General features: G+C 39.5%; 1 protein-coding gene across 7 annotated transcripts in view; it reads right to left on the reverse strand.

Moving 5' to 3' along the window:
• Positions 1-10,429: 10,429 nt before the first annotated feature.
• The window catches only part of pcdh19 (protocadherin 19), a 52,004-nt gene continuing 49,204 nt past the window's right edge, over positions 10,430-13,229 (reverse strand). For all 7 annotated transcript variants that reach the window (XM_014333865.2, XM_014333867.2, XM_014333858.2 and 4 more), the window contains exon 5: positions 10,430-13,145. In XM_014333865.2, the coding sequence (XP_014189351.1) occupies positions 12,586-13,145 (560 nt within the window). In that variant the 3' untranslated portion in view covers positions 10,430-12,585. The remainder of the gene's footprint in view (positions 13,146-13,229) is intronic.

The raw sequence follows: 13,229 nt of genomic DNA on the forward strand, positions 1-13,229 counted from the left end.
TGTGTGTGTGTGTGTGTGTGTGTGTGTGTGTGTGTGTGTGTGTGTGTGTTTAGACTGGAGAAGGAGTATTTAAGCCATTTATTCCAAGATTTGAAAAGGTTAAATTTTCTGGGATGTGGGTCTAACAAATATCAAACACAGGAAATGTCAAAGTTGGTACCCCTGATCAAATGAAATGTCAGAGACAATACCTCAGCTCAAGCCTTTCCTCACTTGGCCCATCATTCTCACATCATTATATTTTTAGTCAGGTATAAGAGGACTTTCTAAATAGGCTTTCTTTCAATGATCACACCTATTAGCACCATATTGTTTGTACTCCTGAATAAAACGGGCTGGGGTCCTTTAGCCCACAGTTAAGTTAAGGTCATAAAGTAAAATTCTCTTGTACTTTTCTCCGTCCTTTGGCTGCCAGCTCGGCTTTCTCCCGTTTCCTCTGCCTGGCACAGAGCCTTGATTCATCCCAGTGTGGACATTCTCCCATGCAGCAACTCTGACTATCAAAACAACAGTCATTAGGCAAATTTGCTTTGGTGCAGGATTACGTTAATTATCATGGAATTATCACTTCATTAAAGCAGGCAGAGATAAATTATCTCTGATGAAACGAATGCAAAATGAGGAAATAATGATCAGGCCCACCAAAAAAAGAGAAAAAAATTAAGAGACTACTTGTCGAAAGAAATCAAGTCGTTGTGTTGCAGAGCGTTGATCCCTAAGAGGAATTGCAGCACAGCACAACATCACAGAGAAAGTGGGGTTTCACAGAGAGGAGCAAGGACCACCCACCCCTTTACCCACTGCAGACACATTTCTCTGTTCAGACCTCAACAGAGCCTGCACTTTTCCTTGCAAATTGCAAGTATCATTAATCATGCCAAATACCAGTTTTAATGAATGCCTGCATAAACCCAGTAACATTCTTTGTTTCTGAGGAAAGTCTTTACTTTATTTTGCTGGAACAGGACCAAGATGTGATTTTACATTTATATATTTTATGTGATTTTATAAAATATAATGACTTTGGTTTTTCTTACATAGCATTTTCAACCCCGGTCAACCACTTTCATATCATTTATTTGCTCACAAAGCAAATTATAATGTTAGATTAAAAAAATGTCTGTAATCTTCATTCTTTTTTTTAATACATTTTTTTTACCGATAGGTATTTTTTAAACCAGTCCCGATTTTTTTCTTAAGAACCCTGTTTTTCCATTTTGCAAGACCAGAGTGGTAAACATAAAGATAAATAAGATCTAAAGCATTGAATTGTCTTGTGTTAAATTGCGTTTGTAATATAGCCAATTACCTGCTTGTTTGAATTAAATTATTATTTCCACCATGCTCTTTGTAAATAGGAAAAAGCTGATTTTTTGTTATCCCAGTATTGATGTAAATCACTGCAGCACAAAGACACTGGTCTCTGATTTATAATCATGACAACAATCATATTTCTATGGCAACGTTATGCAACAGCAGGAGCCCTGTCATTCCATTGCTTACCAATATCCACTGTGTAAGAAATAAAGTGTCCTATTAAAGCTGGTTGAGAGGAATAATGTGTGAGAATAATAAAAGAAAACATTGCCTTAAATTATGTTTGACCTTTTATCTCTTGTTTAATTTATTTGTTCAGCCAGTCATAGTTATGCAGGTAAAACAATAGTGATTGCCATTTGTGATGCAGCAGATTTCATTATTCATTTGTTTCTGTGAGAGCATTTTGATTGATTGCTGCTCTACAAGGTGGTTTACTTGTTGTCAGGAGACAGAAAGAGCAAGACTTTCTTATAATCCTTCCACAGTTACTGTCTCTAAATGCACTGAAAAACATTCAATAGGCCATTTCCTTCAAAATGTCCGTGTTAGTGAATGTAGACCCTTGTATAAGAACAATGGCCTAACCTGTGGTTGTGTTTCAATAAACATTAGCTATATCCTAATTCCCACTTCCACTGCTCTCTTATATACTTTGCTGATCACAGGTCTTGATGAACTGCACCACTTAAGCTGTGATATAGACTTCCCTTAATCCCTTAAGGAGTTCTTAGACTAGAAGTTCTTATAATGGTGGCACATTGTTCCATGAAAATGCTAGTTTGCGTTGGAAATTGGGGTCCAGGTTTATTAGAATCCATCCTGTTGAGTCTGAGAACAAGTTCCCAAGTGAGTTAGAGAGAGAGGCTAAAGGATCCAGATATTAAGGAGTGGAATTTCTAATACTCACACTTTGTCAAACTGAATCCCTGGAAGCCTTTACTGCCCTCACACTCCTGCAGTGTTATCACCCAGGCCTTCTATTGTTGAAGCATTTTGGGGGTAAAAACTCACACAGGCTACTTATTCTTCATGGGGTCACATTAAACAAAGACACATACTCCCTGGGGTTTTCTGTGACTTCTAAAAGCATTGCATTGAGCTGCATTGGTGAGATGAGGTTGAATAGCATTTTCCAAAATGGAAAGTGTGTAATGAACACTGAACTGTGAAAACTGAAGCTCATACACTTAAATGATGCTGCCATTAAGCATGGTGTTTGACAACAAATATATAACAAGTATAATACTGGACATGAACGAGTCTTACAAGAATATTAAACCCAAAGAGGGATCACAGGTGTTGATAAAGCTCCAGTTATTGTATGCGCTACCAGAGAATTGTACCAATACAATACAATCACAGCATGAGATATACACTCTGCTGTGCTGACTATCTTGGTGTCGAGTAGCAAATTACATAAACCACCCACAAGAAATCTGTGAAGATGTATTTGTGATGATACAGCCACAATGGCCAGATCAGAGCACACTTTTTCAAGTTTAATATTTCATTCCAGCCTATATTCTTCTTCTTCTTTAATGTTGAGGACAATTCTGCATCAGACAAATGTACAATAGGCAAAAAAAATAAGGTCCAGTTTCTTCCAGCAGCTGCCTGGAAGCTACACATGTCTGTCGTTGAAGCTGCGAGCTATCCATTTACTTTTGTTGAGAGATTTAAGTAAAACAGAGAACAATAAGTAGCATGCACTCTACACACCGTTCCAATTTCAGCTCTCGGAGTAATCTCTCATTCTTCTCTTCAAAATGGTGAGATCCATTCAGCCATTTTTTGACTACCTAATGGCATTTATTTGCAGAAGCCCTGTGCAAATGTTATGCATATATGTTGTATGCATAACATTTGCATAGTAATAGTAATTCATGTGCATGTTTTTTATTTGTTAATAATTTCCTTTAATCTTTTAGTTGTTGTGAGAAAGACCATTATCGGCATTATCAGCCAGAAGTCCAACATTCTATATTTGCAATAAAAAGAATGAGTCACTCGTGTATCAGACTTCATATATTTTCATCCTTTAGTGGAACTCAGAACGAAAAAAAAAGTCACAATGTGTGTTAAAGCAGAATTATTCAGGTGGTATATATTGCAAAACAGTGGTTCTTAAATTTCAGCTACCAGGCATTTATCTTTAGTGCTGTTTAATATGTCGCTTTATTTATTTATTAGCCAGAAACTTGGCATTTCTCATCATGGTGTACTGCGTGTCCTTAAAAATGTGAGGAAACTGGACAAGTGGAGGAGAAAAGAGTACGTAGCTGCTTTTAAATAAGCTATCAACAGCAGCAAATTACAAATAAACTGGACTGAAAATATGTGGCACGAGGTCTGACAGAGTGATGTATCCAGATTTTTGGTTCAAATCGTCATCAATATGTACAGAGAAGGTCAGGAGAGTAGTCCAACAGTGAGTGCTTACACCCATCTGTAAAGCACAATAGCGACATGGTTTGAGACTGCATTTCAGCCAATGGTACTGAGGTTTGAAAAGGTTTTTGTTACATTGTTAATAAGTACAGATTGATTCTGAGAAATTTCATTTCTATCCGTCCATTCAAAAATTGTTATAATTCTCAAAAGCATATAATTGGTACAAAAGGAATAGTAGCTCACAAAAGAGATAAACAAGGTTATAGTAGAGGAAACAACAGCAACAAACAATAAAGGTTCTGCATTATAAAATATAATATTTGTCTTTATCCTTGAAAGATTTTATTCCCCATTAAGCAGATCCAGTGTTTTGTTATGAAAGAAATAAGAGTGCATTCCATGCAGCGTCCATTCATTTAGAGTGATTTTCATTATACCGCCGAGGAGGCCTTGAAATATATGTTATGTTAATTTCTAGACCTTCCAAAATTAAACTTCTTTGACCAAAGTTATTCAACTTGGGGCACTGATGTATTTTGATAATGGCCAATTTTAAGAGCTTTATTTAATCCCCAAAGATGCACGGGTCTAGTACACAACATGTGCATATACAACATGTTTATCTCCTGGCTGATAAAAAGAAATCTCTCTAATGAGTAAATCACAATTAAAAACTCACAGTGTCAAAGACAGAAATGAACGAACAGCTCCGCTTCGAAAAAGCGGAGCTGTTCGTTCTTGCCTTGTGCTCAAGAAATAACTGTCAGCTAAATGGTCAAGAAATTCCCACTGGGCTGGTTTTCAGAAAATAATTCTTTCCTTGTACCGACACAAAAGAAAAAGGCAGAAGGACAAACACAGAGAAATGACACTGAATGAATGTTCAAGATCTTTTCAGCTCTCTTTCTCATCACCTGACACTTTAGTTTGCATTTTGTAACCAACCCAAAGGTGTCAGAAGAGCTCCAACTCAAAGTGTTGGGTATACTGCAAAACCTAATGTGCGTTCTCATAGGCATTCCCCTTTAGCTTGGTGACTGATAAAGAATACGGAGTTTTTCAGGCATGCCCGACGCAAAGATTTATGTGCACACAATGGATGCACTGTTTCCCCCAGTGATAAAACCATGCATTGTTTGTCTAATATGCTGTGTTGCGCATTTGCTCAGGGAAAAAAGTATAAAATCAATATGCCATCAGCTATTTAGTAAATTATCAATAAAACAATTCGAACAGCATTGCAATATGAGTCACAACAAGATAAAAAGAAAGTGCTGAAAACACTCATTTTATATTTTGTGTAGTTTGTTGTCAAAAGATCACAAGAAACACAAACACAGCACGTAACACAACAAAGACCTTTTCACTCCTGCAGAGGTTTTTGAAGATATTGCATATATTTGAAAACTAATCTCTTGTCTGCAAGCAAGCAGACAAGAGAATAGTTTTAACCAGGGGAGCTGACATTTGAAGTGACATGCTCCTTTGGTTTTAGCTTTTCACAGCACATTTTGGTCTCACGCTGGACTGCAATCCATCTTTCTGAATTACAGCACCGGAACAATTGATCCAGTCTTTTTAGTTCCCAGTATATTCCTGTAAAAAGCATCATTCCACAGAGACAGAAAACAGATTGAGATGGACTAAAGAAATGGATTCTCAGTTCTTCTTTTAAAATGCGTACGGTGTTTATACCGCTTATGAGCCAATATTCAAAAAACCTGACATTTTCTGTCACTCCAAGAGGACAGAGAGGTCGGAGAATGTACCTGTGCCAGGGTAAAATAAATCATTGCCAAGCAGAGAGTTTAGGTCAAACAATCACCCCTCTGATAATGCATGTCCATGGAGAGGCTGGCGAGATTCATTGCTGTGCTCCCTCTGACAATAATAGAGGCTTTCAAAGGCCACAGTCTTTAATTTCTAGTCCCTGCTATCAGGGATTTTACCCTCTAGAGAGGGGGAGGTCAACTGCCCCAGTTCCACAGCCCTAGAGCCGACATCCTGGGCATTAAGGGCTGAGAGAGGTGACTAAGGTCAGGCTGTGATTGCTGCTGGAGATGGCATGCTGTCGTGTCCAGGGGCTCATTGGACCCTTTTTTTTGGGACAAAGAAGCTTTATAGAGCAGCTCCTTGGTCAGTCTTATCAGGGCATCACTAATGGTTATGATATGATCTGTCTAGCATCACTTCCAATTAAAGCTTGCTGGGGGAATGTGGCAGACACTGCTTCCCATGTCAGTGAGGGCTCAGTAGCGCTCTCTGACTGTAGACTATTGTTTGAGCCGCTCATTTCAGTGGCGATCAGAGTTTTGTTGTGACTACCACAAAAGGAAATGGCCACTGGCCAACCCTGTTAGATGTGGTTGTGGTGGGGAGATGGAGAGGGTAATCAGTCTTCTTATTGATACCATGACCAGCCGGCTTCTCATTACGGCAAAGGCTAACCTCTCCTATACAATATGAAGCTATAGCAAGAGGTTGTTCTTTTTGTGCAGATAGCAGTACCTTCTGACTAGAAAAATACGTCTCTGAGACTACTTATAATTTCTAAAAACTTTCTGGCCTCACACTATAGCCTCTGAGCTGATATCCCATTCTTGGAGCTTGCCACTTTCAAATGACTGTGACTGCAGCAATCCTTAACGGTGGCAAAGGCTGAACTTTAGATCCACAGTGCAGTGCAAGCCAGAATCCATCAAGGACCTCTTATCTACATCCAGGCCTAGGTTGGAAGTTGTGCAGACTTGGTGTGATGACACATATGAGGCTTTGTTGTTACACTATCTCTTACCGTACATCACTAAATCTCCATTTGCACTATTTGCCTATTTGCACTACTCTGCCTGGTTTACACCCAATGTCATTTACCCATTATATTGTATATTGTATATTGTATAGCTTTCTTGTTATATGTAAAATTGTATTGTATTTATTTATTTATTTAAATTTTTACTTTTTAATCATTTTACCTGCATTTTTAATCACTCTTATATTTAAATGTTCATTTGTTTTTTTATCTAGGGATTGAGAGTAACGTAGTTTCTATTCTCTGTATGTCCTGTACATGTGGCAGAATTGACAATAAAGTTGACTTGACTTGACTTGACTAGATGAACTCGGCTCTGTGCTGATATGAATTTGCTCAGGTGTGGATCTGGGAAACAAACCATCATCTGTTTGGCAAATGGCCTAGAGAGGATATAAAAATACCCAATTGAGAAAAAGCCTAAATACTAATAAAAAAAAGTAGCACTTTCCTTATTATCCATTAATAGTTTTACATAAATTAAGGTGAAAAAGCTTTTTTTCTATCTTGTGACTAAAAAGTCTTAACCAGCTCACCTGCTTTTCAGTGGTAGAAACATTAGAGAAAAGATGTTAACCTTGTGATGTGAATTTTAGTTACATGCCTGATTTAGAAATCTCTTGGCACACTGCAGTGGACAAAAATGAGTGGATTTTCTAATATGCAGACACAAAATTTGTGGATGAAGTTACTGAACTAACAAATGTAACCAGTGTTTACATTTTAAGGCATTAAACATCACATTTGATTAATGTTTTCTTTCTATATATATTTTTTTCATCAATTTTCTGGTGTTTAAAGATTGCAACAGGTTTCAATATGAGATTTAGCACGTTACCTCAGACATGTTGTTGGCTGTCACCTACTTCAATGGTGAACCTCCACCAGAGGTTAGTGAATGGAATAGATGGTCGTAATGAGGCAAGAGCAGCTGCGAGCCCTTTTGATAGAATGAGGTCACTAGAGCGTGAGCTATCAGTGAGCCTGAATGGGGGTTGGTCAGGGGTGGGTCTCACTCAAAAGAACCGGCGACAAACTATTTTGTATTGAAGGAATGTGAGGCTGCAGGCACTCCTTCTGCTCTTTTTCAACGGATGCCTGTGTTCAAAATAAATCATTTTAATTGATCTCAGATTCCCCCTCTCACCATTTTGCTAAATGATAATTGAAACATTAATAGGATGTTAATAGGATGTGTGTCCTAGTAACCTTTTATATAAATCTTACCCTAATGGAGAATATTCTCCATGACCACCATGAATCAAGAGTAATTAAATATGCATGGAAAAACACTAGTTTGGGAATTTCCTGCATTGCAAATAAGGTTTGACTGAGTGGGATAATGGATTGATGCAGGAGACAAACGTGCTACATGTATTTGTTAGAAAATAAAAAAGGATTACTGCAGTATTGTGGCACCGAGTCTGTTTTTCAGGTTAATGCTAATGAGACTGGGTTCTCTAATATGGATTTTAAAATGCATACTTTGCCCTTCAGTTGGAGGCAGGACTGTACCTTTGGTTCAGGCAAGTTTGTTATGGGGACCCAAGGGTCTAAACACTGCTGAAAGGGCATGAGTAATTCATATGAGTGAGGCAGGGCTAGAATAGTGGTTTTGCCCATGAGGAGAGACTTTAGCTGGAAGAAACAAGATCCTCCTTATAGACTAATGGATGTGTTAGCAAGTGTGCTTTCAGACCAGCTTTCATGTTGGCTCCACCAGGGGGTATAGAGGGAATGGCAAATTAATTATAGAAATGAAGCCAACCTCTTTTTCTTATCATAGAGGGCAGCTGTGTGGCATGTGTGTTTCCTCTTGCTTGTTTGCTTCGTTCAGTCGCTACAGTGGCAAAAAGTGTCCTGCTCTGTATCTAATCTCTGCTTCCCTTTATCAATCCATACCGCCTTACTCGTGAGAAAGACCTGCTGTCTGCGAGGGAGGTGAAGAGTGGAGCCTTTATTGAGTGAAAATTTCATATAAAGTGTTTCAGACTTGCTGAGAAAGAATCCAGCTTGGTCTTGCTTTTCAACTTATTTCATAGCTTTTACAACCTTCCACTCAAAGTCGACTAATAAATCAATGTTTCAAGTGGGATCTAGTGTTTCAGTGACATCATACTGTTGGCTGTGAAAGCACATTACCCACCAGTGGAATGTGAGTCTCGATGACAGCCTTCGTGCTCCTGATCAGTGTCTACGTTGTAGTTTTTTTTGAGAGACATTTACAGTGTTAAATCTCCTAAAAGTGGCATGTTTGACCCACTGTTGCGGATGAAGGCGCTCTGTCTGAAAGAGACACTAGCACACACACACACACACACACACACACACACTAGCCTCACTTTCTGAAAGATTCCCAAAGGTCTGCTTTGGAAATAATGGGAAAGAACAACAGTGAATGCATGGAATATTAATGAAGGCTTTAAGCCAGCCTCAGCAAAAACTCTTAATATCAAACAGATATCACATATCAAGCAGAAAGGACATGTGCTGATGTGTTATCGTGCTGTTTTCAAGAACAGCGTGCTGAAATTCACTTTGTAATACAAAATGTTAATGTATTGTGGAAAGACTGAATTGTCTCATAATAAAGAGCCTGTTGCATTCTCCGCTCACCTCCTACACCGGCTTACTTATTACTGATATATTACTGCATGTTGAACATCAGCGTCAAGGATGAACTGAAATTACAACAATTCCTGGCTGAGAAATAACTTCACGTCTCCGTTTTTTGTTTCAGTCTGAATGTGAGAAAAGTGTTGCGCCACCACTCATTTGTTTGTATTTTGATTCCAAGGACACAGACTTCCTTTGAAATTTTTAAGTCATCTTGGGCAATAGTTTTCCAGGCTTTCCAAAAGAATTTTGTTTTTCTGTGGACACTGACCAGTTTGACATATGAATCATTCAAGCATAAAAAAGAAACCTAAATAGAAAAGACGACCAGTGGTATGTCCACACATTTCAGACTAACTAGCAAAGAACCTATTTTAAATAGATTCTTTAGGTCATTTGTTTCTATCAAAAACTACTGCAAAAACAGAATTTCTTCAGCTATGAAAAATGCCAAAAATATCACAGTTTTACAAAAAGCTATTAGCTGAAAACTCGGCACATGTGGGCATGTCCAGTGTGTCCTTAAACCAACTGAGGAAACAGGGCAAGTGGATGACAAAAGAAGAAGTAGCAGGGCTAAAAAGTATCTACAGCAGTATCTGAGAGAGTGACACAGGCCCTGAGAAATGCATCTGGCTCTTCAGTCGAGAAGGGCCAGATGGTCTCGGAAATGGTCTCAGTGGAAGCGCGGCTGTCAAGAAGCCGTTCTTAAGAAAGGGAAACAGGAGACCAGGGTGCGGTACACGTACAGTGGAAGCTCTGTCATGGTATTGGGGATCTTGTCAAAATTGATGGAATTCTGAACATAAAGAAGTACTGTCAAATTTGGATCCACCATGCAATACCACCTGGAAAGTTTCTGATTGACAGTGGCTTCATTTTTCAGCATGACAATGATACTGAACACACTGCTGCCAGTGCAGTGAATGTATACCTGGATAGAAAAACACACAATGGAACACTATCAGTCACGGCCTGGCCTCAGAGCCTAGACCTCAACATTATTGAAGCGGTATGGTGTAATCTTGACACAGAAGGAAACAAAAGAAAAAACTATTCCCAAAGACGACCTAAAGAAGTAATGAGAAAGCTCAGCAAAATAAAAAAGGGGAAGTGGCTCAATCCTTTTGCACAGTACTATACTTATTTAGGCAGCACTGTGATGGATAAAGTTCAGCTGAGAACTTCTTTCAGTACACAAAGACACAATGGTTGTTAAGAAGCAGTGGATTCAAATTTCAGTTCAACCCGAAATTTCACCGGTGTCGAGTAAAAACAAGAAAACAAAGCAGAGAACATTTAATAGTTTAATTATAAGCTGCTGTATACATTCAGTGATTATTCCGATTTTCATGTTGCCAGAAGCCATGGGTGAGACCAGCAAAACATTCAGCTACAGAGATCTAGTTTGTTGTATGCAATTTGTCCATTTTCATTCATATTTTTCCACATTGTACATAGTTCACTGCAAAGCAACATAAAACCACATTGCTGATGTGCAACACGGTTCTTCCAAGACCTTAGTTCCCTCTCGCATGATTCCACCCAGTCTGTTGTGTGGTGCTCATAGTAAGGGAGAGCCCTGCTTATGCCACTGTGGTCTCAACCTTAGCTTTGAGATCAGGAGAACACAGATGGTACAGGGTGACAGCAGTGCTGAGTAAAGCTAATCTGCACATCACAATGCCCTCATCTGAAGTTGGAAAAGTCTTTTTTTCCCCACGTGATTGGGCCATATAGGAAAGCCAACCTATTACACAGATAAAATAGGTGGAACCTCGTTGCAGCCTGGAGAACACTGGAAGCTGTTCTTCCTCCTTTGATACTGAGATGAAGCAACATCCTGCAATCATTAAGGTTGTGTTTGCATCTTTTTTGGTTTCTTTTGCTATCTCACTCTAAGCTCATTGAACTGACACACTAATGTTGGTGCTGAAATCGCTTTTTTTTTTTGTCGTTGTTGTTTTATGTAATTTTTTTTGTCTTTTTACATTTTCTGGTAGCCCACACAGAAACTGGATGGCACAAGAACTGACCAATAAGAAACTCTTTACAACAAGGTAGACTGCAAGTCAACAGTTGCCAGGGATCACACAGTAAACAAAAAAATAATCCAAGTTTTGAACATAAACGAAAAAAAAACCCCAAAACAAATCCGGTTCAATATAAAAGCAAAAGACAAATGAACGAAAAGCAAGTTAATTTCAAGTATAACTTACTGATAAAATAACTACACAGCATTAAATATTCTCATTATACATTTTAAATTATTTATAAAATATATTTTGGCATATATGTTTTTTTTTATTTTTGTGTTTGTGTAACAAACGCTACTGTAGCTTCAGTTGAACACCAATGTTTATTCATTTTTTTTCTCTTGAAACAAAACATTAAAGGGATTGTCACATAACAACAGGTTATTAAAAATGATAATAGTAAACCCTATACAGAGTTTCACATAGCAAGACATGAGTGACGATCCCTTCTATCCTAGCCCCATAGTCAAAAGTCAAAAAAAGTACAAGACCAAAGCACAAAGTTCTAATTTGTGCTCCACTGGCTACAATCAAGGTTGGGCACAGGAGATTTCAAAAGCAGAAAGTCTTTTTTTTGTTTCATACAACGCAATTTGATCACAAGTATCTGTCTGTCCCCACCTCCTGCAGTCAGAGCGGCTTGGCAGACAACGAGAGTTCAATCAGCTCCATCCGTGATAAAATATAAATACTGTAAGGACCTCACAGTCTGATGACACGAGGATGTCCTCAGGGATGTGCAGAGAAAGTTTCTCTTATTTGTCAGGGACAGGAAGACATGAGACCGGGAGGCCTCACCTTCCTTCTCCTGAATGCACTGCAAACTTCTGAAGGAGTAAATTGATGATATTTTTGGATGAATCCTGTGTGTATTTGTTTTTGTTTATTACAGTGACAGAACTCTATACAAAGGAACAAAGAGCGATTTTGGCAGCTAAAACAGACTGCAAAACCAAAGAAGGCAAATATCAGTTCGTGATACAAAAGTAGTTCAAAAGGCATAACTGTACGTATGAACTGGCACCTCAGGTGTCCAAACATGTAAAGTCCTGCTTTGGGTCGAGGGCTGGAGAGCTCCACTGGCCGTGTCCATGCAGTCGGCAGTAACCTGCCTGTCCACTCATCGCAGGCTGATAGAAAGAAATCTGAACAAAAAGCAAAGAAGGAAAAAGTACTGCGACTACAACGAAGCCACATCCACTACCTGGGCCTGAGCACACAACTAGCTGCAGCATACGTCAGTTTATCTTCAGCCCAGGCTGGTTTTTCAATTTTGTATACTGCAAATGGGTGTGTCTCTCTACTGCCACAGCCAGATTTTCTTCTGTGTATACACAGCTATTGCGGGGTATATATATGTGAGTTTACACTGGATGTGTGTATACATGTTGGTGTGTGTCACAGAGAAGCTTGCTAAAGCACAATGTCCTTCAGGCGCTTGCTGCTGGGGGATTCCTTGTCTCGGCCGTCGTGGAGAAGCGTGTTGATCTCCCTTACAGCCGGCTCACTGTCCTTCCCCTCCGGCTGCCGCAGCAGGCTGTGGTTGGCGATTCGCTCTGCGTCACGGCATTTAAGCGTGTTGTAGGCAGATGACGGCTTGCACATTGGGCTCTTCAGGTGCACAGGGGAAGTGATGGGACTGGCCGCCTCCCGCCCATTGCCAGCTTCACGAACAGCCCCTCCATTGGCCTTGGGGCTACACACCTGAGACTCCTGAGTCCGCTTTCCCTTTATGTCTCCTCGTTCCACATCTTCAGACCCATCCTTGCCAAAGGTGGCAAAAGTCCTCTTTGTTGTGCCATCCTCATAGTGTGGCACGTCCACCGTGGTCGCCTCGATAGACAAAGCGATGACGTTACGAGCGTGCTCGGGTGACTTGGCGCGTGCTGGGACTGTAACGCGAGGCATCCAGCAGCGGTCAGAGTGGCCTAGGATCCGACACTCATCCTGGCAGTGAAAGCCCTCACTGGGATCTGTGGGGAAATAAAGAGACAACCTAATTGTTATATTTGTTCTTAAAGTTAATTGATTTTCGTCTTTATTCTGATAATCCCCTC

Source organism: Haplochromis burtoni, unplaced genomic scaffold, assembly GCF_018398535.1.
Source record: "Haplochromis burtoni strain Fernald_Lab_line unplaced genomic scaffold, NCSU_Asbu1 Contig_4, whole genome shotgun sequence".
Classification (NCBI taxonomy): domain Eukaryota; kingdom Metazoa; phylum Chordata; class Actinopteri; order Cichliformes; family Cichlidae; genus Haplochromis; species Haplochromis burtoni.